General features: G+C 43.7%; 1 protein-coding gene across 4 annotated transcripts in view; it reads left to right on the top strand.

Moving 5' to 3' along the window:
• LOC110528350 (metabotropic glutamate receptor 2) overlaps positions 1-27,211 on the top strand; it is a 68,644-nt gene that overhangs the window by 11,001 nt on the left and 30,432 nt on the right. For 2 of the 4 annotated variants that reach the window (XM_036983941.2, XM_090241688.1), the window contains exon 2: positions 2,778-3,422. In XM_036983941.2, the coding sequence (XP_036839836.1) occupies positions 2,907-3,422 (516 nt within the window). In that variant the 5' untranslated portion in view covers positions 2,778-2,906. Of the gene's footprint in view, positions 1-2,769; positions 3,423-27,211 lie in introns of all 4 variants that reach the window. The other 2 variants (XM_090241690.1, XM_090241689.1) reach the window with 1 other exon arrangement.

Below are 27,211 nucleotides of genomic sequence, written 5' to 3'. Positions count from 1 at the left end.
CCTCTAACACAATAAATTAATTGAAGTTGCTTACCACTTTTCCCATGTGGTTTCATCCTTCACAGACTCCATGAAATGATGACTACTTCCTAAATATTTGGTCAAATTATTCAATTTGTGTATGGTTTTCTAGAAACAAGGGTGGCTCAATTGAATTTACCCCTTTTGCTCAACTTCACCCCACTCTCCCCTATGAGTGAGATGGTTGATTGAAAGACCAGCCACACCTTCAACTAACAGCTATAGCTACTATCTCCCATCGGTGAAGAGGTGGTGTCCAGCAGCTAATGTGACTGATTACCTCAGCTTTCCTTCAGAAATATCTCCGATAATCAATCATAGTTTGAAATTGAATGTTGATTGTGAAATAGAAATCACAAGATAAAGTGTGTCAGACTAATGTGTCAGACTACTTCCTTATATGCTTCCTTAGTGTAAATTGATTGTTTCTTGTTGATAACGTGTTGATCACTACTGTTCTTGCATCCTAAATGGCACACTATTCCCTATAGGCCCTGGTTAAAAGTAGTGCACTATAAGGAATAGGATGCTAGTTAGGACGCACTCCTTTATATCCTATACAGGGAGCCTGCTCTCATCTTTCTTTTGCTCACAGTTGAGTCTATATTAAATGGTCATTAATTTATATCCTGAACGTCTATTTGTGAATATCAAGATAATATTCTCTCAATATATTTTCCTATTCATTACAAATGCTTCAGTGCTTTGTTTGACAAACCCATGTATCACTCTCTCCCTCTTTATCCCTCTCCTTATCTCTCTCTCCTTCTCCCTGTACCTCCAATCAAAATATACTTTCAATCCCTAACAGACCAGATATATAACCTCAATATGGTGAGAATTTATTTCAGCAACACTCTTGTCATACTGCCCACTACCCCTCCCCCACCACCAATACCACCATCCTCTTTTTTTACCCACAATGTTTCCATGGCAACCTCAGTTAGCGAAGAAGAGAGCCCTTCCAAGAGTTACAATCTCTTTGTAAGGCACGGCAAGCTGATGATAGTTCTTGGGTAATATGGTTCATACTCCATGATGCTATACTGTAAATGTTTGATCCAGCTTTTTCATTACTGATTCTTCTTCGATTAGCTTCACTTGAAGTAGGCTATGACCACTGTAAATGTTCTGACCTTTTTTTTTAAGAGCAGAGGCTTTCCAACTGCTATTGCTAAGAAATACTATCAATAAACCAGTGGAAAATGCATAGCCTGACGACTCAAACTAAATTATTCCACTGCTCTATGCTCGCTACATTCTTCAATCTGAGATTGCCATCATTGAAGTCGTTTGTGGTGACGAGGGGCGTTGTACAAAACAAAGTGATCAGCGATTGGATCGTCTATAACCAATCAGAGTGTCAAAGTCAATGACACGTTTTCAAACCGCGTCTTTACCCACGTGTGTTGTAGCTCTGGCCCAACCCATTGGTTTCTGGACCAATCAGATGGTCCCAATGTGTAAGCATTCTGTGAAGCGTTGGGGAGGTACTCAGATCTAGACTCATTGCTTAGAAGAAACTAACGTCCATGGGCGTGGCATAGAGCTTGATCAGAGCAAGGAGTCTGGGTAGTCAGGAAAGACTTTAAGGGTGTGATATCTATCAAGAAATTACACACATAGATGATCAATTGGACTGCCCAGAATTTGACTTTCTAACATATTTTAATGAAGGGCACAAACACATGGAAAGGTTAACATGCTCAGTGAGCATTATAAAGGACAGATTACAAATTGTGCATCCCAAATAGCACCTTATTTCCTACATAGTCCACTATTTCTGACCAGGGCCCTATGAACCCTGTTCAAAAGTAGCACACTATGTAGAGAATATGGTGCCATTTAAGACGCAGACAAGACTATAAGGCTAACAGGGACCTCATTAACCAGCGGTCCTTTAACTGAAGCATCATTATGAGCAACATAGTAGAAAGAGTGAGATGGAAGAGAGAGACAGACAGACAGACAGACAGACAGACAGACAGACAGACAGACAGACAGACAGAAAGACAGACAGACAGACAGACAGACAGACAGACAGACAGACAGACAGTGTGTGTGTGTGAGAGAGAGAGATATAAAAAATATATGAGGAATTAGTAAAAAATGGGAGAATGAAGGTATTTAAATGTCTTAGAGCTAGAGGGCAGTAGAATGGGGTGCTGTGAAATCCATGCAGAGTAGTAAAATAATCCAGTGCTTCTTGTCTCCAACATGTATGTAATCACGCACGCGCACACGCACACACGCACACACACACACACAGTGGCTTGCCGGGGAAGGGTGACACACTCACTCATCTGTTGAGATGGCTGACAGTCTGGTTGTGTGGCCCAAGACAAGTTGCAGGGATGAAGTGCTGCTTGAGGAATGCTCCGAGAGCCACGACAGCCAGTAGCCAGTCTTTAAGATATAGCTCTTATAGAAGAGCTGTAAGCAACCTTTAAAGGTTGTTGAAAGATTGATGGGGAAATGAAGCCATCTATTCCCTTTACTCCTTAAACTGGACTGGAGGTAGAGAGGAAAGTCTGGATATTCACACCCTCCTCCCATGAGAAGTAGGAGCAAAAAGCATCTGTGATAGTTTGGAATAAATTATATGATTTTATTTTAAAGGGGGAAAAAATACTATTTGAATTACAAATGTGAATCAATTACTTTTATGACTGAAATACCACAATATTGATGCACTGTAACATGAATAATGATATATTGTTCCATCTTCTCTCCTCCACTTGCAATGAGTAACCAAGATGCCACGAGTGTCGAGAGAGGGCTCTAGAGCGATCGACCTCACCCAGCCTCAGCCCCTGTAAGAACCTCCTGTGTCCCACTCCTCTACCCACCACCCACTACACTGATCTCAGCTACCCGACCTGACCATGCCCACCTCCGGCCTCCTCTGTCCTGGGCTCTGGGCCAAGGCTGCCCCATGGTGGTCCCTCCACCTGCTCCTCTTTGACTTGCTCGTTCCAGAGGCCCTGCCCAGCCCTAACAACAGATTCCCTCCTTCCACCAAGAGGGAGATCACCATCGATGGGGACCTGGTGATCGGCGGTCTGTTCCCGGTGCATGAGAAGGGCGAGGTGGCGGAGGACTGTGGGAAGATCAACGAGCAGAGAGGGATCCAGAGACTAGAGGCGATGCTGTTAGCGCTGGATGAGATCAACGCGGACGAGCAGCTGCTGCCGGGACTCAGGCTGGGAGCCCACATCCTAGACACCTGCTCTAAGGACACCTACGCTCTGGAGCAAAGCCTGGAGTTCGTACGAGCCTCCCTCACCAAGGTGCATGAGCCGGGGTTCATCTGCCCAGACGGATCCAACCCCATCCAGGATGACGTCCCTCTGGCCATATCTGGAGTCATCGGGGGCTCCTACAGCGACGTGTCTATCCAGGTACGTTTCTCATAGGAATCTATTCATTAGCTGGTTATGACTGTGTCCAGTTATTTCTATACAGTCTATGGTCTATGGTCCACACAGGTACTTTTACACACTTTTACACCTTGTCGACTCACATCTCACCCATAGCAGTCTAAGGTGTCCCCATTGTGTCATTTTTTTGTGATTCATACTATGAATGAATCCACATACAATGTGATTTTTGATTATGACTATATGACAAATTACAAACAGTAAGGTAGGCTACCCGTACCCACCAGCAGATAGGATGACTAAGTTTCGTTCAGGTTCTTTCAGTCATCACAGATTCCAAAACGAGCCTTGGACAATGCAGATATGCAGTCTTTTTACATGTTAGCCACACAGAATTATTCCTTTGCACATTAGGTATCTGGTGTTGAATTCTTTTTTTTTTCTGTGCCTATGCCTGCATACAGATGGATCTTCATTTGAGGTTTAAAAAGGCTTCTAAAGTTTGTAATTTCCACTTTAAAATGTCAGACTTGATTTGCCCTAACACAAAATGTATCAACCCCTACAAAAAATGGCCATGAATTATAATCCACATAATTAATAATATAATTCATTCACAATTCCTGTTGTTGCATGATTATTGTCCTGCTGTAGCAAACTGGCCAAAATGAAGATCCTACAACTGTATATCTGCTGGTAGATATATGTCAGACGTGCCGGTAGAGACGTGTTGCTTACAGGATGTTGATGCTGACATTGATCAGTATTCAGGTTTCACGAGCGACAGAGAGGAATGGAGCTGAAACAGAGAGATTGAATAGAGCTCTGAGCTCTTGCTGACAAATCAAAGCTCTCTAACTAATTGGTTCCAGCTGAGATGTTGTCATGTTCCTCTCCATTAGTCAGTACTCCACATACTGCTTTTGTTTGTGTGTGTGCGTGCATGTGTGCCTGTGTGTGTGCTTGATTGTGTGTGTTTATGTTTGAGTGGGTTGCTGTGTCTATACGTGTGTACACTATGTCTTTGAGATGCTGTCTCGTTGAATAGGAAGTTTTAATATAAAAAAAACGTTAAAAAAGAAGAAGAAAACAGTTACCAGAAGTGGATGGCATCCTATCCCCAGCTAGCTGCCTACCTCCGCTGAGCCATAGGAACTTTCTTCTAGCTCCAGTTTTAACAGTTTTCTTTGGCTCTGGTCGGGCTGGAATAATTATCAATCTGGGAGGCTTGCAGTAGCTGCCTGCAGTAGGTGTTTAAAGCTCTCCTCCGCCACGGCATTCATTCACAGGGACCTCCATCACATTGTCAGCGCGATAACTTCCATCCGCGACGCGGGAAACGTTGACCTTTCTCCACACCTATGAAGAGGAGCCTGCGGCGACATGGAGTCAGAGACGTAGCTACTTAATTAATGCCTGTTCTCCACTCCCAGGGTTTAGGCTACTGTAATTACCCATGATGCACTAGGCGTAAAGGAGAGGAGGCCAGCGTGAATAATTGTATAATTCAGAGACGGGCGTTACACTGGGAGGGACGTTGTTAGTTATTGATTATGTCAACGATGGGGCTGATAGAGAGGTGTGTGTGTGTGTGTGTGTACAGTGTGCATGCGTGTGTGTGTATGTGTTTGTGTGAATGTTTGTGCATGTGGGTGTGTGTGTATTGTGTGATCCCACAGACAGAAGTGTCATCATGGAGTGTTGCAGCATGTCTGCTACAGAATCCATCAGCACCATGCCAGTCAAAACATGTACGGATCAGATCACAATATGATCACACTTATGAGCTGTGACTTCATGGGGAGGCTTTTGTAAAGTGCCAAGGCTTGGTGAAACATAGTTTGCTTCCCAAATGTCACCCTTTTCCTGATGTAGTGCACTACTTTTGTCCAGGGCCTATAGGGCTCTAGTCAGAAGTAGTGCACTACATAGGGGAAAGGGTGCCATTTGGGAAGCAGACGTAGTCCACGACAAGTTACTTCTGGAGTGATTTATCAAGTAAAGTATTCACTTCTGCCATGCTTCCTAGCAAGCGCTAAATGACGAGTCTTCACTGGACGTTATAACAAATCCCTTGATAGATGACTCTCTGTCAGATGTGATGAGGCAGAGCAGTAGTTTCTATTTGCTTAATGAATGATAAAGCTTCTGCTCGTGAAGTCATTAAGTTATCCAGAAAAGGATCATTCACTATGACATCCTCCAGCGACTGCATTCTTTTATTTTATTCTGTATTCTATTTCTAACTTTTAAGATTTATGCTTGTGTTCAGTGTCCATATAAAGTGCATTCCGGTCTATACCTCTCAGTGTGGTATTTTACAGAAACACCAGACTACACAGCAGGGACTGCATTATACACTCCAGTCTAGTCAATTGAGGCAGCAGTGAACACAAAGCCTCCCTACTGAGAGAGTAGAGATTTATGGATCCCCGGCCCCTTTTGTGGTCAGTGACAGTCAGTGACAGGAGAGCTGAAAGGAAGTGGATACTTCACCGTGTGTGAGAAAGGGTGACGAGAGGGACACTTTACTAGACAGTCACCAAAGGTTTTGGGAAAAACTGAGCTTTTGAGTGTCTCCGTATGGATTAGAATTAGAATAGATGCTTACAGTACTGTCATAATGTAATTGGGGTTCAATGTTCTGTTGGCAGTGGCCCTATACTTCCAGGTTCCTTTTATTGCCTCACTCCTTTTTGAGTAGTGATGACTGAGGAACCTGTGGTGGGTTTTGTCAGAAGGAAGGCTTATATACTCAGTCCCACTGTGTCTCAGAGGCAGAGATGTTTGTATATGTGTTTATGTTACTCAGTAAGTCCCACTGTGCCACAGAAATAGAGGCAGGTATGTTTGTATATATGTTTATGCTTACCCAGTCTGTCCCACTGTGCCACAGAATCAGAGGCAAAGTATAGTGTGTGAGATGGACACCACCAGGGCCAGTGGGGGTTAGTGATGGCACCAGAGGGGAAGGCTGCAGTCTTATCGGCTCTTAACCAACCATGCTATTTTGTTTGTTTTTTCACGTTGTTCGTATCTTGTTTTGTACATAATGTTACTGCTACCTTCTCTTATGACCGAAAAGAGCTTTAGAACTGCGATTGCTTACCTCAAACTGAACGAAGAGTTCTTCTTCAATGAGTCGGACGGGGGGGATATAATACAGACACCCGACCAGGCCCAGGTCCCCGTCATTCTCTGGAGAAGGAAACAAGAGATTTTGCGGAAAGAGATCAGGGTGCCTTGTGAGGATCAGGCGACGAGTGGCTAATCTGCCCTTGCCTTCCGTCCTGCTAGCTAATGTTCAATCACTGGAAAATAAATGGAACGAACTGAAAGCACGTTTATCCTACCAATGGGACATTAAAAACTGTAATATCTTATGTTTCACCGAGTCGTGACGGAACGACGACAGAACATACACTCTATTGGCAGGACAGAACAGCAGCCTCTGGTAAGACACGGGGTGGGGGCCTATGCATTTATGTAAACAACAGCTGGTGCACGATATCTAAGAAAGTCTTGAGGTTTTGCTTGACGAGTATCTCATGATAAGCTGCAGACCACACTATACCGAGAGAGTTTTCATCTGTATTTTTCATAGCTGTCTACCAATGCTGGCACTAAAACCGCACTCATTGAGCTGTATACATGTACGGATATAATATATGTATAAGCAAACAGGAAAACGCTCATCCAGAGGTGGCGCTCCTACTGGCCAGGGACTTTAATGCAGGGTAACTTAAATCAGTTTTACCTCATTTCTATCAGCATGTTATGTGCAACCAGAGGGAAAAACATTCTAGACCACCTTTACTCCACACACAGAGACACGTTCAAAGCTCTCCCTCGCTCTCCATTTGGCAAATCTGACCATAATTCTATCCTCCTGATTCCTGCTTACAAGCAAAAATTAAAGCAGGAAGCACCAGTGACTCGGTCTATAAAAAACTGGTCAGATGAAGCACTGGAATATATTCCAGGATTTTTCAGATGGCATTGTGGAGTACACCACATCAGTCACTGGCTTTATCAATAAGTGCATCGAGGATGTAGTCCCCACAGTGACTGTACGTACATACCCCAATCGGAAGCCATGAATTACAGGCAACATTCGCTCTGAGCTAAAGGGTAGGGCTGCTGCTTTCAAGAAGTGGGACTCTAACCCGGAAGCTTGTAAGAAATGCAACTATGTCCTCAGACGAACCATCAAACAGGCAAAGCGGCAATACAGGATTAAGATCGAATCGTACTATACCGGTTCTGACGCTTGTCGGATGTGGCAGGGCCTGCAAACTATTACAGACTACAAAGGGAAGCACAGCCGCGTGCTGCCCAGTGACACGAGCCTACCAGATAACTTCTATAATCACTTCGAGGCAAGTAACACTGAAACATGCATGAGAGCATTAGCTGTTCCGGACGACTGTGTGATCATGCTCTCCGCAGTCAATGTGAGTAAGACCCTTAAACAGGAGAACATTCACAAGGCCACAGGGCTAGACGGATTACCATCACTTGTACTCCGAGCTTGCGCTGACCAACTGGCAAATGTCTTCACTGACATTTTCATCCTCTCCCTGTTTGTAATACCAACATGTTTCAAGCAGACCACCATAGTCCCTATGCCCAAGAACACTAAGGTAACCTGCCAAAATGACAACCAACCCGTAGCACTCATTTCTGTAGCCATGAAAGGCTGGTCCTGACTCACATCAACACCATTATCCCAGAAACCATAGACCCACTCCAATTTGCATACCGCACCAACAGATCCACAGATGATGCAGTCTCTATTGCACTCCACACTACTCTTTCACACTTGGACAAAAGTAACACCTACGTGAGAATTCTATTAATTGACTACAGCTTAGCGTTCAACACCATAGTGCCCTCAAAGCTCATCACTAAGCTAAGGACCCTGGGACTAAACACCTCCCTCTGCAACTGGATCCTGGACATCCTGAAGGGCCGCCCCCAGGTGGTAAGGGTAGGTAACAAACATCCGTCCACGCTAATCCTCAACACAGGGGCCCCTCAGGGGTGCGTGCTCAGTCCCCTCCTGTACTCCCTGTTCACTCATGACTGCACGGCCAGGCACGACTCCAACACCATCATTAAGTTTGCTGATGAAACAACAGTGGTAGGACTGATCACTGACAACAATGAGACTGTGTGGTGCAAGGAGAACAACCTCTCCCTCAACGTGATCAAGACAAAAGAGATGATTGTGGACTACAGGAAAAGGAGAACCGAGCACGCCCCCATTCTCATCGATGGGGCTATAGTGAAGCAGGTTGAGAGCTTCAAGTTCCTTGGTGTCCACATCACCAACAAACTAACATGGTCCAAGCCCACCAAGACAGTTGTGAAGTGGGCACGACAAAAGTGGGCACGACAAAACCTAGAAGATTTGGCCTGGGTCCTCAGATCCTCAAAAGGTTTTACAACTGCACCATCGAGAGCATTAATTGAGGGTAGAAGCTGCACCCTGCGTGGTATGGCAACTGCTCGGCCTCCGACTGCAAGGCACTACAAAGGGTAGTGCATACTGCCCAGTACATCACTGGGGCCAAGCTTCCTGCCATCCATGACCTCTATAACAGGCAGTCAGAGTAAGGCCCAAATAATTGCCAAAGACTCCAGCCCCCCCCCCCCCCCCCCCCCCCGGAACGCTGCTACTCTGTTATTATCTATGCATAGTCACTTTAATAACTATATTACCTCAATTACCTCGACACTGGTGCCCCCACACATTAACTCTGTACCGGTACCCCCTGTATATAGCCCTGCTATTGTTATTTGCTGCTGCTCTTTAATCATTTGTTATTCTTATCTCTTACTTTTTTGTAGGTATTTTCTTAAAACTGCATTGTTGGTTAAGTAAGTAAGCATTTCACTGTTGTATTCGTATGTGACAGATAAAATTTGATTAGGTTTTTATTTTATTTTATTTGAAATGATTTGAAATGACACCCCTGGAGAGCGCTGCCCATAGATACAATATAACACTCATTTAGAATGTTATTTAGTTAGTTCTGTGATTCTGCCTGCATCCTTCAGAGGAATAGCTTTGCTTTTCCCATCTGTGGGGTGTAACAGGGCCACATAGAAACACAGAATCTTGGCACAGACCTGTCCACCTGACTAGGGATGGGGGGATGATGCAGCGATGCTGCCTCAGCCTGGATGCATGTCACTGGTGCCAACTGCTGCCTGAGAGGGGGTTGTGTGATGTGCTGGCCTTCTGTTTGTGCTATTACCCAGTCATTTACTGCCCAGATTAAAAGCATTTTGCATCCCAAATGGAACCATTTTGCATCCCAAATGGAACTCCCTATTCCCTTTATAGTGCGCTAATTTTGACCATAGCCCTATTAAAAGTAGTGCACTATATAGGGAAAAGGGTTCCATTTGGGATGTATCCATAGGCTATAACAGGACACTCAGACAGAGAGCACATGGCATAGCATCATTCCGTATAGATTAGCTGGTTTTTCTCACACTGATGTGAAAAGGTTGTATGGCCATCTGGATGAGACTTGGGGTGAAGCATCACTGATGACAGGATCCCCGTTTATACCTGGTTCTAACATGCGTCAGTTGTCCAGATCTTGTCCACATTCTGATTGTGCCCACATTTGTCGACAGGTGTAGAGAAGCAAAATATTAATTGTGAACTGATTGTGATTAGATCTTCCTGACCACCTCCGGAGGTACAATACCGGTCAAAAGTTTTAGAACACTTACTCATTCATGGATTCTTCTTTACTGTGAAGACATCAAACTATGAAATAACACATATGGAATCATGTCGTAACCAAAAAAGTGTTACACAAATCAGAATATATTTTATATTTGAGATTCTTCAAATAGCCACTCTTTGCCTTGAGGACATCTTTGCACACTCTTGGCATTCTCTTCACCAGCTTCATGAGGTAGTCACCTGGAATGCATTTAAATTAGTATGTGTGCCTTGTTAAAAGTTCATTTGTGGAATTTCTTTACTTCTTAATGCGTTTGTGTCAATCAGTTGTGTTGTGACAAGGTGGTGGATATACAGAAAACAGCCCTATTTGGTAAAAGACCAAGTCCATATTATGGCAAGAACAGTGCAAATAAGCAAAGAGAAACGACAGTCCATCATTACTTGAAGGAATGAAAATCAGTCAATCCGGAGTGTTTCAAGAACTTTCTGGATTCTTCAAGCACAGTCACAAAAACCATCAACCACAATGATGAAACTGCCTCTCATGAGGTCCGCCAATGGGAATGGAAGATCCAGAGTTCTCTGTTGCAGAGGATAAGTTCAATAGAGTTACCAATAAATATATGTATTTATATAGGCCTTTGTACATCAGCTGATATCTCAAAGTGCTGTTCAGAAATTAGCCTAAAACCCAAAACAGCACGCAATGCAGGTGTAGAAGCACAGTGGCTAGGAAAAACTCCCTAGAAAGGCCAAAACCTAGGAAGAAACCTAGAGAGGAACCAGGCTATGAGGAGTGGCCAGTCCTCTTCTGGCTGTGCTGGGTGGAGATTATAACAGAACACGGCCAAGATGTTCAAATGTTCATAAATGACCAGCATGGTCAAATAATAATAATCACAGTAGTTGTCGAGGGTGCAACAGGTCAGCACCTCAGGAGTAAATGTCAGTTGGCAATTCATAGCCAATCATTCAGAGTTTCTCTACCACTCCTGGTGTCTCTAGAGAGTTGAAAACAGCAGGTCTGGACAGGTAGCACGTCCGGTGAACAGGTCAGGATTCCATAGCCGCAGGCAGAACAGTTGAAACTGGAGCAGCAGCACGGCCAGGTGGACTGGGGACAGTAAGGAGTCATCAAGCCAGGTAGTCCTGAGGCATGATCCTAGGGCTCAGGTCCCCCGAGAGAGAGAAAGAAAGAGAGAAAGAGAGAATTAGAGAGAGCATACTTAAATTCACGCAGGACACCAGATAAGACAGGATAAGGTTGAAACCGAGTCTGCGTCTCTCACATGGGTAGGCAGACCATTCCATAAAAATGGAGCTCTATTGGAGAAAGCCCTGCCTCCAGCTGTTTGCTTAGAAATTCTAGGGACAATTAGGAGGCCTGCGTCTTGTGACTGTAGCGTACGTGTAGGTATGTACCGCAGGACCAAATCAGAGAGATAGGTAGGAGCAAGCCCATGTAATGCTTTCTAGGTTAGCAGTAAAACCTTTAAATCAGCCCTTGCCTTAACAGGACACCAGTCTAGGGAGGCTAGCACTGGAGTAATATGATAAAATTTTGGGGTTTTAGTCAGGATTCTAGCAGCCGTATTTAGCAATTTAGTGCTATATCCGGGTAGCCGGAAAGTAGAGCATTGCAGTAGTCTAACCTAGAAGTAACAAAAGCATGGATTAATTTTTCTGCATCATTTTTAGACAGAAAGTTTCTGATTTTTGCAATGTTACGTAGATGGAAAAAAGCTGTCCTTAAAACAGTCTTGATATGTTCGTCAAAAGAGAGATCTGGGTCCAGAGTAACGCAGAGGTCCTTCACAGTTTTATTTGAGATGACTGTACAACCATTAAGATTAATTGTCAGATTCAACAGAAGATCTCTTTTTTTCTTGGGACCTAGAACAAGCATCTCTGTTTTGTCCGAGTTTAAAAGTAGAACGTTTGCAGCCATCCACTTCCTTATGTCTGAAACACAGGCTTCTAGCGAGGGCAATTTTGGGGCTTCACCATTATTCATTGAAATGTACAGCTGTGTGTCATCCGCATAGCAGTGAAAGTTAACAATATGTTTTCGAATGACATCCCCAAGAGGTAAAAATATATAGTGAAAACAAATTAGACCAATTTGGGTTTCCAATCTCTCCAAAAGAATGTGGTGATCAATGGTGTCTAGGAGCACGATGACAGATGCAGAGCCTCGGTCTGATGCCATTAAAAGGTAATTTACCACCTTCACAAGTGCAGTCTCAGTGCTATGATGGGGTCTAAAACCAGACTGAAGCGTTTTGTATACATTGTTTGTCTTCAGGAAGGCAGTGAGTTGCTGCGCAACAGCTTTTTTGAGAGGAATGGAAGATTCGATATAGGCCGATAGTTTCTTCAATATTTTCTGGGTCAAGGTTTGGCTTTTTCAAGAGGTTTTATTACTGCCACTTTTAGTAGTTTGGTACTACTAAAGGACACTAATAAGAAGAAGAGACTTGCTTGCGGCAAGAAACGACCAATGGACATTAGACCCGTGGAAATGTGTCCTTTGGTCTGGAATCCAAATTGGAGATTTTTGGTTCCAACCACCGTGTCTTTGTGTGTTGCGGTGTGGGTGAATGGATGATCTCTGCATTGCAATTGTATTTCCCACTGGGAAGTATGGAAGAGGAGGTGTGGATGTGCTTTGCTGATGACACTTTCTGTGATTTATTTATAATTCAAGGCAGCAATACGCCATCCCATCTGGTTTGGGCATGGTGGGACTATCATTTGTGTATGCCAGCAGCATACCACCCTGTATACCACTGCTGGCTTGCTTCTGAAGCTAAGCAGCGTTGGTCCTGGTCAGTCCCTGGATGGGAGACTAGATACTACTGGATGTGGTGTTGGAGGGCCAGTAGGAGACACTCTTTCCACTGGTCTAAAAATATCCCAATTCCCGGGGCAGTGATTGGGGACACTGCCCTGTGTAGGGACGTCTTTCGTATGGGACGTTAAACGGGTGTCCTGACTCTCTGAGGTCATTAAAGATCCCATGGCACTTATTGTAAGAGTAGGGGTGTTAACCCTGGTGTCCTGGCTAAATTCCCAATCTGGCCCTCAAATCATCACGATCACCTAATAATCCCCAGTTTACGATTGGCTCATTCACCCCCCTCCTCTCCCCTGTAACTATTCCCCAGGTTGTTGCTGTAAATGAGAATGTGTTCTCAGTCAACTTACCTGGTAAAATAACAGATCAATTAAAAAACAGGACAATGACCCAACACTTCTACAGGCTGTGTAAGGGCTATTTGACCAAGAAGGAGAGTGATGGAGTGCTGTATCAGATGACCTGGCCTCCACAATCCCCTGACCTCAACCAAATTGATATGGTTTGGGATGAGTCGGACCGCAGAGTGAAGGAAAAGCAGCCAAAAAGTGCTCAGCATATGTGAGTACTCAACCAGGTGAAGCTGGTTGAGAGAATGTCAAGAGTTTGCAATGCTGTCATCAAGGCAAAGGGTGGCTTATTTGAAGAATCTCAAATCTAAAATATATTTGGATTTGTTTAATACTTTTTTTGTTACTACATTGATTCCATATGTGTTATTTCATAGTTTGATGTCTTCACTTTTATTCTACAATGTAGAAAATAGTGAAAATACAGAAAAACCCTTTAGACTGGAAGTGTAGTCAAAGAAGCATCTTTTACGAATATCCTTGAAGTGTAAACAAATCCTGACAGCAAAAGCTTATAAATCTTTCTGTGACGGTTCTCCCGCCCTCTAAAAAGAAATCACACCGGCCAGTTGAGCTAGTAATTGTGGGTTATGATACCTCTACAATTGTTCCAGAATTAAGATCATGGTGTTGGAATCCAAGTGCCTACTGACATTGTGGTCGGATGCCACAGTTAAATCGAAATTAGATAACTCATAGAAGTACAGTATGAGAGAAAAAAGGGTTTTCCAGATAAATCGCTAGCAATGAAGTGCAGAAGATGTCCGAACTGATGCATAGCTTTAAAGCATGAGCGAGGCCACTTCCACGATTGCAAATCATTCGTAGTAAAACAAAGAGCTGACCTTTTCCCAACATGTTCAGTACATATGATTATCTGCCACTGGAGAAGGCAGGTGTTTCTCAAACAGCATTGTTGTGGAAGTTAGCGTTGCGTTAAAATAGAGGTGGAGACAACTTCACAAAATAGCAATGTCGAAGGTTACTTTCAATACAAGATGACAATAATATAAAGTCAACGTATGTTAACATCCATGTGTAAAGATCAAACCTGTACAGAAACCTTTTTGGATAAATGCGTTGAACCATTCGGAGATGGTACCCTAACTTAACCGGTTTCTGTTTCTGCTGTGTGCATTGGTGCCTAAGTGTCATTTTTATTTATGCTGTGCATTAATTGTAATTGTACACATTCAGATACTCAGCTCGTTTGTCTGTTGACTTTTTGAGTGATGGGAAGGTTTCACAGAATATTTATATGTACAGCTGTGAACAGGTTGAGGTTATCGGGACAGTATTACACCAAGTCTTAAAACATTGGATAACAAAAGTAGGCTGTAATTATGAGAGTATACAACTATTGACTATAAAAGTGTGTCATTTTCTGTCAATTTATATAGCTTGTGTCATAGGGGTAGGTCCAAGGCAGGTTGGATTTATTTGCATATAGGGAGGGACCATGGAATCTGGTCTCAATGCGAACACAGTGTGCAGATAAGAGACACATTTTATTACCATTTCTAAAACTTTTTGGGGGATCCTGGATGCTAATGCTTCCAAGCCATGCTGTATTGGCCGTCACAGACACACCTATTGTCACATCCGTTGTCGGAATGAGACCAAGGCGCAGCGTGGTATGCATACATTCTCTTTTAATGAATAAACACCGAAAACAACAACAAAATGAACAAACGAAACGTGAAGCTATACAAAATAATGCTGACTGGCAACTACACATAGTCAAGATCCCACAAACACAAATGAGGAAATGGCTACTTAAATATGATTCCCAATCAGATACAACAATAAACAACTGCCTCTGATTGGGAACCATATCAGGCCACCATAGAAATACAAAAACATCTAGATGACCCACCCACCCACCCAAGTCACTATCACGCCCCAACCAACACAGAGAAAAGACAGCTTACTATGGTCAGGGCGTGACAGTACCCCCCCCCCCCCAAAGGTGCGGACTCCGACCGCAACACCTGTCTCAATAGGGGAGGGTCTGGGTGGGAATCTATGATGGATGACGCAGGGTGTCGGGAGCGGCTCCGGTGCGGGACGAAGTACCCACTCCGCTCCCAGATACGTCTTCATCCATGGCGGCTCTGGTGCGGTGATCATCGCCGGAAGCTCCGAACCGTGGGTCGTCGCTGGAGGCACCGGATCATGGATCGTCACCAGAGGCTCCGGACTGAGAATCCCTGCTGAAGGCTCTTTACTGCAGATCGTCGCTGGAGGCTCTGGACCACCGACCGTCGCTGGAGGCTTCGTCGCTGGAGGCACCGGACCGTGGATCATCGCCGGAGGCTCTGAACTGGGAACCCCCGCTGGAGGCTCTGGACTGCAGCTCGTCGCTCTGAACTGGGAACCCCCGCTGAAGAAGCTCGGGACTGGGAACTGTCGCCGGAAGCTCTGGACTGTGGAGACTCACTGGAGGCCTGATGCGTGGGACCGGTACAGGTGGCACGTGGCTGAATTGCACGCACCTCAGGGCGAGTGCGGGGAAGAGGCACAGGACGTACTGGACTGTGGAGGCCCACTGGAGACCTGATGCGTCGGACCGGTACAGGTGGCACCGGGCTGATGACATGCACATCAGGGCGAGTGCAGAGAGGAGGCACAGGACGTACTGGACTGTGGAGGCGCACTGGAGGTCTAGAGCGCAGAGCTGGCACAACCCTTCCTGACTGGATGCTCACTCCAGCCCGGCAAGTGCAGGAAGCTAGCACAGGACGCACTGGGCTGTGAAGGCGCACTGGAGACCTGATGCGTGGGACCAGTACAGGTGGCACCGGGCTGATGACAAGCACCTCAGCACGCCTGCTCTACAGAGCTCTCAACGCCAGCATCTCTCTCCGGAATCTTGCGTCGAGCTCCTCACTCGACTCTCTGACTGGCTCTGGTTCATTCCTCGGCTCCGCCGACTGCTCCATGTGCCTCCTCCCCAAAAAATATTGGGGTTTCTGTGGCCTTCCTCCTCGACGTTGTTGCTGTCCTCTCATGTTCCTAGGCGACTCCTGTCCTGCCAGGATTTCCTCCCAAGTCCAGGATCCCTTCCCATCCAGGATCTCTTCCCAAGTCCAGGATACCTCCTCCTCCTGGGCACGCTGCTTGGTCCTTTGTTGGTGGGATCTTCTGTCACGTCCGTCGTTGGAATGAGACCAAGGCGCAGCATGGTATGCTTACATTCTCTTTTAATGAACAAACACCGAACACCAACAAAAGTCACAACCGAAACATGCCGCTATACAAAATAATGCTGACAGGCATAGTCAAGATCCCACAAACACAAATGAGGAAATGGCTACCTAAATATGATCCCCAATCAGAGACAACTTTAAACAGCTGCCTCTGATTGGGAACCATATCAGGCCACCATAGAAATACAAAAACACCTAATTGACCCACCCAAGTATTATCACGCCCCAACCAACACAGAGAAAAAAAACAGCTTACTATGGGCAGGGCGTGACACCTATGCCAGCTACAAGAAACAAATCTCGATCAGGTAGTGTCCGGATCATCTTGATTGGATGACAACAACCACATGTTAATGCAAGGTGTAACTATTGTCTAAATGATACCTAGTTCAGGTGCCAAATTATGATAAAAGCATCTGAAAAGTTTAATTCCCATTATCCTCTTTAGGTTTTATGAATTGTGCTGTTACTAACCAACCACCACAAGTAGAAACATTTAATCTGTTTGGAATTTACTTATTCATGGGTGCAAATGATAATGGCATAGCCTATACATTTTATAACATTATTAACATGATGCGCTTTATATGAATTATGTTGCTACTGTAAACCCACCACAACTAGAAATTGAATCTGTATGTGTGGTTGTCACGCCTTGGCCATAGAGAGGCTTTTTATTCTCTATTTTGGTTAGGCCAGGGTGTGACTAGGGTGGGCGTTCTGTTCTTTTTTCTATGTTTTTGTTCTATGTTTTGTATTTCTGGTTTTGGCCTGGTATGGTTCCCAATCAGAGGCAGCTGTTAATCGTTGTCACTGATTGAGAACCATACTTAGGCAGCCTGTTTTCCCACTATGGGTTGTGGGTAGTTATTTTCTGTTCAGTGTGTTTTGCACCTGACGGAGCTGTGTCGGTTGTTCCTTGTTGTAGTTAGTGTTCAGTTTATTAAAATAATGATGAACACTTACCACGCTGCATCTTGGTCCTCACCTTCTTCCACCAATGGTCGTTACAGTGGTGCTCTTAGTGGTCAGAGTTGGGGCTATTTCTACAGCACACTCTTACTGCCCATACCTGTCTTTCCACAGTACCTGACAGACGTCTACTGAGGTGGTCTGTTTGTATATGTAACGGCTTTCCTCTTCCTCTTCTGAGGAGGAGTAGCAAGGATCGGACCAATACGCAGAGTGGTAAGTGTTCATCTTGGTTTTTAATAAGAATAATGAACACTGAACAAAACAATAAACTACAACGTGAAAAAACAAAACCGAGACAGTTCCGAGTGGAACAAAACACTGACACGGAAAATAATCACCCACAACTCAAAACACTGACACGGAAAATAATCACCCACAACTCAAAACACTGACACGGAAAATAATCACCCACAACTCAAAACACTGACACGGAAAATAATCACCCACAACTCAAAACACTGACACGGAAAATAATCACCCACAACTCAAAACACTGACACGGAAAATAAATCACCCACAACTCAAAACACTGACACGGAAAATAATCACCCACAACTCAAAACACTGACACGGAAAATAATCACCCACAACTCAAAACACTGACACGGAAAATAATCACCCACAACTCAAAACACTGACACGGAAAATAATCACCCACAACTCAAAACACTGACACGGAAAATAAATCACCCACAACTCAAAACACTGACACGGAAAATAATCACCCACAACTCAAAACACTGACACGGAAAATAATCACCCACAACTCAAAACACTGACACGGAAAATAATCACCCACAACTCAAAACACTGACACGGAAAATAATCACCCACAACTCAAAACACTGACACGGAAAATAATCACCCACAACTCAGAAGTGAAACCAGGCTACCTAAGTATGGTTCTCAGTCAGGGACAACGATTGACAGCTGCCTCTGAGAACCATACCAGGCCAAACACAGAAATCCCAAAACACAGAAAAAGGAACATAGACAACTAAAGCCCTGACCATACTAAAACAAAGACATAACAAAACAACTAAGGTCAGAACGTGACAGTATACTAGTTTGAGCATTCTGTGGTCATGTATTTGTATTCAGACAGAAGGTTTTGTGTGAACTCCTCACAAGTAAACACCATACTCCATGTGAATAGTCGTGAAAATATTTGTATTTGTCAACTTAAATAAACCTTTACATATTTACGTAAATGTCTTAAAGCAGGTGCTGGATATTAATAAATAAATGCTGCAAATTATATTGAGAGACTCTGCACACTCTATCACATAATCACATATCTCCCAAAATTAAACAGGATTTATAGCAAGAAAAAACTATGGGAACGTAGTCGGTGATTTATCAGTTCAGTAATATGCATTTCAATAAACCCAACACAGACACTTTTTTGAAGGCGCATCCACACTCATGAAACTTTCTTTGCGAACTGTTTTGTAATCCACATATAGGGATAATCTGACAGATAAGGAACACGATCCAAGTGCAAAGTAGTCATTTCAAAGCAACGGAAGGCACAGACTGTGCTTAGCAGGCTACAGTTTTCTTCTAGAACATTAAAACTGCCGCCTTGTCTCCCAGGTATAGCAAGCACACATCTATCGTCCATACAGAATGGAATTATTTTAACATAGAACAGATAATAATTACATATGGTTTCTCTATGGTGATTTCTTCATAATATCATATCACTTGATTGGTGCGCTCTCACTGTATATATGTGTCACAACAAATCTAAGTTTTAATCTTAACTTTGTCTCTTTTTTCCTTAAGTCATGCTGTCATTTCTTCCTGTTGTGGTGTGATGGAGTTTTGGCCTGTCTGGTGACATCACCAGGCGGTAAATTGATTAAGGGCTTGTAAGTAAGCATTTCATGGTAAGGTCTACACTTGTTGTATTCGGCGCATGTGACAAATAAAGTTTGATTTTATTTGATTCGCTAGAACATCGCTCAGAGACGCACACAAATAATATAGCATTCAAAATGAGTGAATCTTTCCTTTAATTGTTATCCAGAAATGATTTGATATTGAGATTAAAAAAAAAACTGCATTGGACCTTTAAGCCTTGTTCCAGATGGTGGCTTTTAATTAGAGGAACACAAAACAAATGGCAGTATGTACAGCCATTAAACAGGACACACATCTTCTGTTTTATAACTCATCACTGGAGGCAATAATATGTGGTGTTTGAGGGAGGAGGTCCACTGTGAATTTGGGGTGGTGGGGTGTTGTTATTTTAGAGTGTATAATGAAGATTATGAGGAAGATATAGGAGTGTAGGTTTAGTGTCATACTGAGTGGATAGGAAGGTGGACAGATCACTGTTTGTGTTTTGAGCTCAACTGAGCTTCACACAGAGATTGCAAGACAGGGTAAAACATATTTCTCCTTTAGTTTGAACTTCAAAAAAGGTATTGTTCGTCTTGTGCCTCCCTCCCTCCTCACACCTTCTCCTCCCTGAATCTGTTATTTTTAAACAGGATGTCTTTGCCAGCCACGGTGCGGCACATTAATTAGTGCAGCAGAATGGTGTTTAGAAGTGAAGAGAATGTGAGAGGTCGGATGACATCAGATTCAAACCAAATCAAAATAAAATGAAACGTTGTTTGTCTGATGCTTCATAAACAACAGCTGTAGACTAACAGTGAAATGCTTACTTATTGGGGCTCTTCCCAACAATGCAGAGAGAAAGAAAATAGAGAAATAATAGAGAAGTTAAACACGTAATAATACAAGTAATAATAAATACACAATGAGTAACACTAAGTTGGCTAGATACACGGGATACCAGTACTGAGTTGATGTGCATGGGTTTGAGGTATTTGAGGTAGATACTGTATGTACAGATAACTAGGAATTAAGTGACAGATAATAAACATTAGCAGCAGAGTATGTGATTAGAGAAAAAAGTGTGTGCAAAAAAAGGTCAATGTAGCCTCTCGTCACTGGGCAGCTCGTGGCTGGGTTTCCCTTTGCAATCCATGATAGTTTGCAAGCACTGCCACATCCGAAGAGTGTCAGAGCCAGTGTAGTAAGATTCAATGTTAGTCCTGTATTGACGCTTTGCCTGTTTGATGGCTCGTCACAGGGCGTCCTGCTCCTTGAAAGTGGCAGCTCTAGCCTGTAGCTCAGTGCGGATGTTGCCTGTAATCCATGGCTTCTGGTTGGAATATGTACATACGGTCACTGGGGCAGATGTCATCAATGCACTTATTAATGAATCCCAGAACATATTCCAGTCTGCGTTAGCGAAACAGTCCTGTAGTTTAGCATCCGCTTCATCAGACCATGTCCATTTTGAGCGCACCACTGGTACTTCCTGTTTGTTTTTGCTTCTTAGCAGGAATCAGGAGGACAGAGTTATGGTCAGATTTGACAAATGGAGGGAGAGGTTTGTATGTGTTTTTCTGTGTGTGGAGTAAAAGTGATGTAGAGTTGTTTTTGCCTCTAGTTCCACACATGATATGCTGGTAGACATAAAGTAGAAACAGATTTCAGTTTTCCTGCATTACAATCACCAGCCACTAGGAGCGCTGCCTCTGGATGAGCCTTTTCTTGTTTGCTTATGGCCATATACAGTTGAGTGCGGTCTTAGTGCCAGCATCGGTTTGTGGAGGTAAAATAGAAGAAACAGTTTGATGTATGTTGTCCATGTCCTTGTTCAGCCATGACTCTGTGAAATGTAACATTTTACAGTTCTTCTGTGTTATATTCTCCTACATTCCTTTCACATTTCCACAAACTTTAAAGTGTTTCCTTTCAAATGGTACCATGAATATGCACATCCTTGCTTCAGGGCCTGAGTTACAGGCAGCTAGATTTTACAGGCAGTTAGATTAGTAATTTTAGGCAAAAATTGAAAAAAGGGGCAGATCCTTAACTAGGCAAGTCAGTTAAGAACAAATTATTATTTACAATGATGGCCTACAAGGGAACAGTGGGTTAACTGCCTTGTTCAGGGGCAGAACAACTGATTTTTACCTAGTCAGCTCAGGGATTCAATCTAGCAACCTTTCAGTTACAGGCTCAATGCTCTAACCACTAGGCTTCCTGCCACCCCGTAATAATGCCAGCCAATCGATATCCATGTGCACACACACAAACACACTTTTATCTCTCCAGTCTCCCAGAGAAGTTTTTTTTTTTTCTTTCCCTTTCTCACAAGGCGACATGGAATGAATTGTCATATATTTGTTCAGAACCTGTGGGTGTTCCACACTGCATTGTACATGTAATTACAGTGCCTTCAGAAAGTATTCATACCCCTTGAGTTATTCCACATTTTGTTGGGTTACAGCCTGAATTCAAAATGTATTAAAAAAAAAATTTCCACCCATCTACACACATTCTTTTTGACATTTTTGCTAATTTATTGAAAATAAAATACATAAATATCTAATTTAAATAAGTATTGGCACCCCTGAGGTAGTACATGTAATCTCTACCAAAGGTGATTCTAACAACTGTCTTTCTGGGTAAATCTCTAAGAGCTTTGCACACCTAGATTGTACAATATTTGCGCATTATTCCTTTCAAAATCCTTCAAGCTACCCATAACATTATGAAGCCACCACTATGCTTGAAGATATGAAGAGTGGTACTCAGGATTGGATTGGATTTCCCCCAACATAACACTTGTATGCAGGACAAAAAGTGCATTGCTTTGCCACATTTTTTGCAGTATTACTTTAGTACCTTGTTGCAAACAGGATGCATGTTTTTGAATGTGTTTATGGTGTACAGGCTTTCTTCTTTTTACTCTGTCAATTAGGTTAGTATTGTGGAGTAACTACAATATTGTTGATCCATCCTCAGTTTTCTCCTATCACACCTATTACACTCTGTAACTGTTTTAAAGTCACCACTGTGAAATCCCTGAGTGGTTTCCTTCCTCCCTGGCAACTGTGATAGGAAGGACACCTGTATCTTTGTAGTGGCTGGGTGTTATGAAACACCATCCAAAGTGTAATGAATAACTTCACCATGCTCTTCTTTTTTCTTTTTTTTTTTTACTGATCTACCAACAGGTGCCCTTCTTTGAGAGACATTGGAAAACCTCCCTGGTATTTGTGGTTGAATCTGTGTTTGAAATTCACTGCTCGACTGAGGGACCTTACAGATAATTGTATGTGTAGGGAACAGAGATGAGGTCATGATAAACACTATTATTGCACACAGAGTGAGTCAATTCAATTTATTATGTGACTTGGTAAGCACATTTTGATTCCTGAGCTTATTTAGGCTTTCCATAACAAAGGGGTTGAATACTTATGGACTGAAGACATTTCAGCTTTTCATTTTTAATTAATTTGTATACATTTTGAAAAAATATAATTCCACATTGACACTATGGGATATTGTGTGTATGCCAGTGACAAAACGTCTCAATTTAATCAAATTTGTAGTCATGCTGTAACTCAACAAAATTTGAAAAAAGTCAAGGGTAGTGAATACTTTCTAAAGGCACTGTGTATTCATAAATATGCATGACATGTTATAGCTTCTGGTATCAGCTATGATGATATGAAAAAGTGCTGGAGTCATTTCTGACGTTTTTTAAAATTGGTGCCGCTTTGCAGGAGACTAGGGAGAGAACCAGAATACACAGGCATGTGTTGCGTAGCTGTGTGTGTGTGTGTGTGTGAGTAGGTGTGTTTATCAAGGTGGTTTTTGAGGTCACTCACTCAGAGCCTTGCATTGTTGTTGGTGTGGAGGATGGAGGAAGTGTTAGAGGTAATTAACATGTGGTGGATTTGTCTGTGGGTGTCTTCCTGGTAAAGAGCAATGTCCGCAGATCAGGTAACATCTCACAGTCTGCATCTGAAATGGCACCCTATTCGCTATATAATGCACTACTTTTCCTATTCACTATATATAGCCCATGGGGCTCTGGTCAAAAGTATAATCCATCCACCTGACAGGTGTGGCATATCAAGAAGCTAATTAAACAGCATTACACAGGTGCACCTTGTGCTGGGTACAATAAAAGGCCACATTAAAATGGGCGGTTTTGTCACATAACACAATACCACAGATGTCTCAAGTTTAGAGGGAGCATGCAATTGGCATGCTGACTGTAGTGCCTTCGGGAAGTATTCAGACCCCTAACTTTTTCCACATGTTACATTACAGCTTTATTTCTTGTGAAACTATTCCTATTTTGCCAATCATCCTGGGCCCCTTTTACCACACGAAGCCCTGCTTATCCATCACGACTGGACTACCGACGTAATTTGCCCTAGGGTCTTTTTTCCAACAGGCCCCTTCGTTGCGACATCCCCTGAATGCCCATCTGCTAGCCTGCTGTCCGCTGCCCGCTAGCTGTCTAGAGCATACTGGACTGTTAGCTGAATAGATCCATTTGTCAATTGGACTGGACCCCTCTGCTACACGGAGTCCTATTAATCCATCACGACTGGTCTATCGACGGAACCGCAGGAGGAGGCTAAAACAGACTTTCCTCCGTCGCGACGTCCCTCGGCCTGCTAGCTGTCTGAATCGCCGTGTCTCCAGCCAGCCCAACCATTCCCAAGCATGCCAGCCCAACCTCTCCCTAATGTCAATATGCCTTGTCCATTACTGTTCTGGTTAGTGATTATTGTTTTATTTCACTGTAGAGCCTTTAGCCCTGCTCAATATGCCTTAGCCAACCATTTAGTTCCACCTCCCACATATGCGATGACATCACCTGGTTTAAATGTTTCTAGAGACAATATCTCTCTCGTCATCACTCAATGCCTAGGTTTACCTCCAATGTACTCACATCCTACCATACCTTTGTCTGTACATTATGCCTTGAATCTATTCTATCGCACCCAGAAACCTGCTCCTTTTACTCTCTGTTCCGAACGTACTAGACGACCAGTTCTTATAGCCTTTAGCCGTACCCTTATCCTACTCCTCCTCTGTTCCTCTGGTGAGGTTAATCCAGGACCTGCAGTGCCTAGCTCCACTCCTATTCCCCAGGTGCTCTCATTTGTTGACTTCTGTAACCGTAAAAGCCTTGGTTTCATGCATGTTAACATAAGAAGCCTCCTCCCCAAGTTTCACTGCTTTAGCACACTCTGCCAATCCGGATGTCTTAGCCGTGTCTGAATCCTTGCTTAGGAAGACCACCTAAAACCCTGAAATTTCCATTTCTAACTATATCATTTTCCGCCAAGAAAGAACTGCCAAAGGGGCAGAGTTGCAATCTACTACAGAGATAGCCTGCAGCTTTCTGTCTTACTATCCAGGTCTGTACCCAAACATTTCGCGCTTCTACTTTTAAAAATCCACCTTTCCAGAAACAAGTCTCTCACCGTTGCCGCTTGCTATAGACCACCCTCTGCCCCCAGCTGTGCCTTGGACACCATATGTGAATTGATTGCCCCCCATCTATCTTCAGAGCTCGTGCTGCTAGGTGACCTAAACTGGGACATGCTTAACACCCTGGCCATCCTACAATCTAAGCTTGATCTAAACCCTCAATCTCACACACATTATCAATGAACCTACCAGGCACAACCCCAAATCTGAAAACACAGGCAGCCTCATTGATATCATCCTAACCAACCTGCCCTCCAAATACACCTCTGCTGTTTTCAACCAAGATCTGAGTGATCACTGTCTCATTGCCTGCATCCGTAATGGGTCTGCGGTCAAATGACCACCCCTCATCACTGTCAAACGCTCCCTAAAATACTTCAGCGAGCAGGCCTTTCTAATCGACCTGGCCGGGGTATCCTGGAATGATATTGACTTCATCCTGTCAGTAGAGGATGCCTGGTTATTTTTTTTAAAGTGCCTTCCTCACCATCTTAAATAAGCATGCTCCATTCAACAAATTTAGAACCAGGAACAGATACAGCCCTTGGTTCACTCCAGACCTGACTGCCCTCGACCAGCACAAAAACATCCTGTGGTGTACTGCATTAGGATCGAATATTCCCCGTGATATGCAACTTTTCAGGGAAGTTAGGAACCAATATACACAGGCAGTTAGGAAGCGAAGTCTAGCTTTTTCAAACAGAAATTTGCATCCTGTAGCACAAACTCAAAAAAGTTCCTGGACCACTGTAAAGTCCATGGAGAATAAGAGCACCTCCTCCCAGCTGTCCACTGCACTGAGGCTAGGAAACATTGTCACCACCAATAAATCCACTGTAATTGAGAATTTTAATAAGTATTTTTCTACGGCTGGCCATGCTTTCCACCTGGCTACCCCTACCCCGGTCAACAGCCCTGCGCTTCCCACAGCAACTCGCCCAAGCCTTCCCCATTTCTCCTTCACCCAAATCCAGATAGCTGATGTTCTGAATGAGCTGCAAAATCTGGACCCCTACAAATCAGCCAGGCTAGACAATCTGGAACCTCTCTTTCTAAAATGATCTGCCGAAATTGTTGCAACCTCTATTACTAGCCTGTTCAACCTCTCTTTCGTATTGTCTGAGATTCCCAAAGATTGGAAAGCTGCCGCGATCATCCCCTTCTCCAAAGGCGGAGACACTCTAGACCCAAACTGTTACAGACCTATATCTATCCTACCCTGCCTTTCTAAGGTCTTCGAAAGCCAAGTTAACAAACAGATCACCGACCATTTCGAATCCCACCGTACCTTCTCTCTCTGCAATCTGGTTTCAGAGCTGGTCATAGGTGCACCTCAGCCACACTCAAGGTCCTAAACGATATCATAACCGTCATCCATAAGAGACATTACTGTGCAGCCGTATTCATCAACCTGGCCAAGGCTTTCGACTCTTTCAATCGCCACATTGTTATCAGCAGACGCAACAGCCTTGGTTTCTCAAATGATTGCCTCGCCTGGTTCACCAACTACTTCTCTGATAGAGTTCATTGTGTCAAATCGGAGGACCTGTTGTCTGGACCTCTGGCAGTCTCTATGGGGGTGCCACAGGGTTCAATTCTCGGGCCGACTCTCTTCTCTGTATACATCAATGATGTCGCTCTTGCTGCTGGTGATTCTCTGATCCACCTCTATACAGGCGACAAAATTCTGTATACTTCTGGCCCTTCTTTGGACACTGTGTTAACTAACCTCCAGACAAGCTTCAATGCCATACTACTCTCCTTCCGTTGCCTCCAACTGCTCTTAAATGCAAGTAAAGCTAAATGCATTCTCTTCAACCGATCGCTGCCCGCCCGTCCAGCATCACTACTCTGGGCGGTTCTGACTTAGGTATTCGTAGTTGTCCAAATATTCTAGGTGTCTGTTTAGACAGTAAACTCTCCTTCCAGACTCACATTAAGCATCTCCAATCCAAAATTAAATCTAGGATCGGCTTCCTATTTCGCAACAAAACATCCTTCACTCATGCTGCCAAACATACCCTCATAAAACTGACCATCCTACCAATCCTCAACTTTGGCAATGTCATTTGAAAAATAGCCTCCTACACTCTACTCAACAAATTGGATGCAGTCTGTCACAGTGCCATCCTTTTTGTCACCAAAGCCCCATATACTACCCACCATTGCGACCTGTACTCTCTCATTGGCTGGCCCTCACTTCATACTCGTTGCCAAACCCACTGGCTCCAGGTCATCTACAAGTCTTTGCTAGGTAAAGCAACGCCTTATCTCAGCTCACTGGTCACCATAGCAGCACCCACCCGTAGCACACGCTCCAGCAGGTATATCTCACTAGTCACCCCCAAAGCCAATTCCTACTTTGGCCGCCTTTTCTTCCAGTT

The sequence above is a fragment of the Oncorhynchus mykiss genome, chromosome 7 (assembly GCF_057628025.1).
Source record: "Oncorhynchus mykiss isolate SJ-2025 chromosome 7, ASM5762802v1, whole genome shotgun sequence".
NCBI classification, from domain to species: Eukaryota; Metazoa; Chordata; class Actinopteri; order Salmoniformes; family Salmonidae; genus Oncorhynchus; species Oncorhynchus mykiss.
Note: the sequence above shows the minus strand (reverse complement) of the source record. Positions and strands in the feature narration are given on the sequence as shown.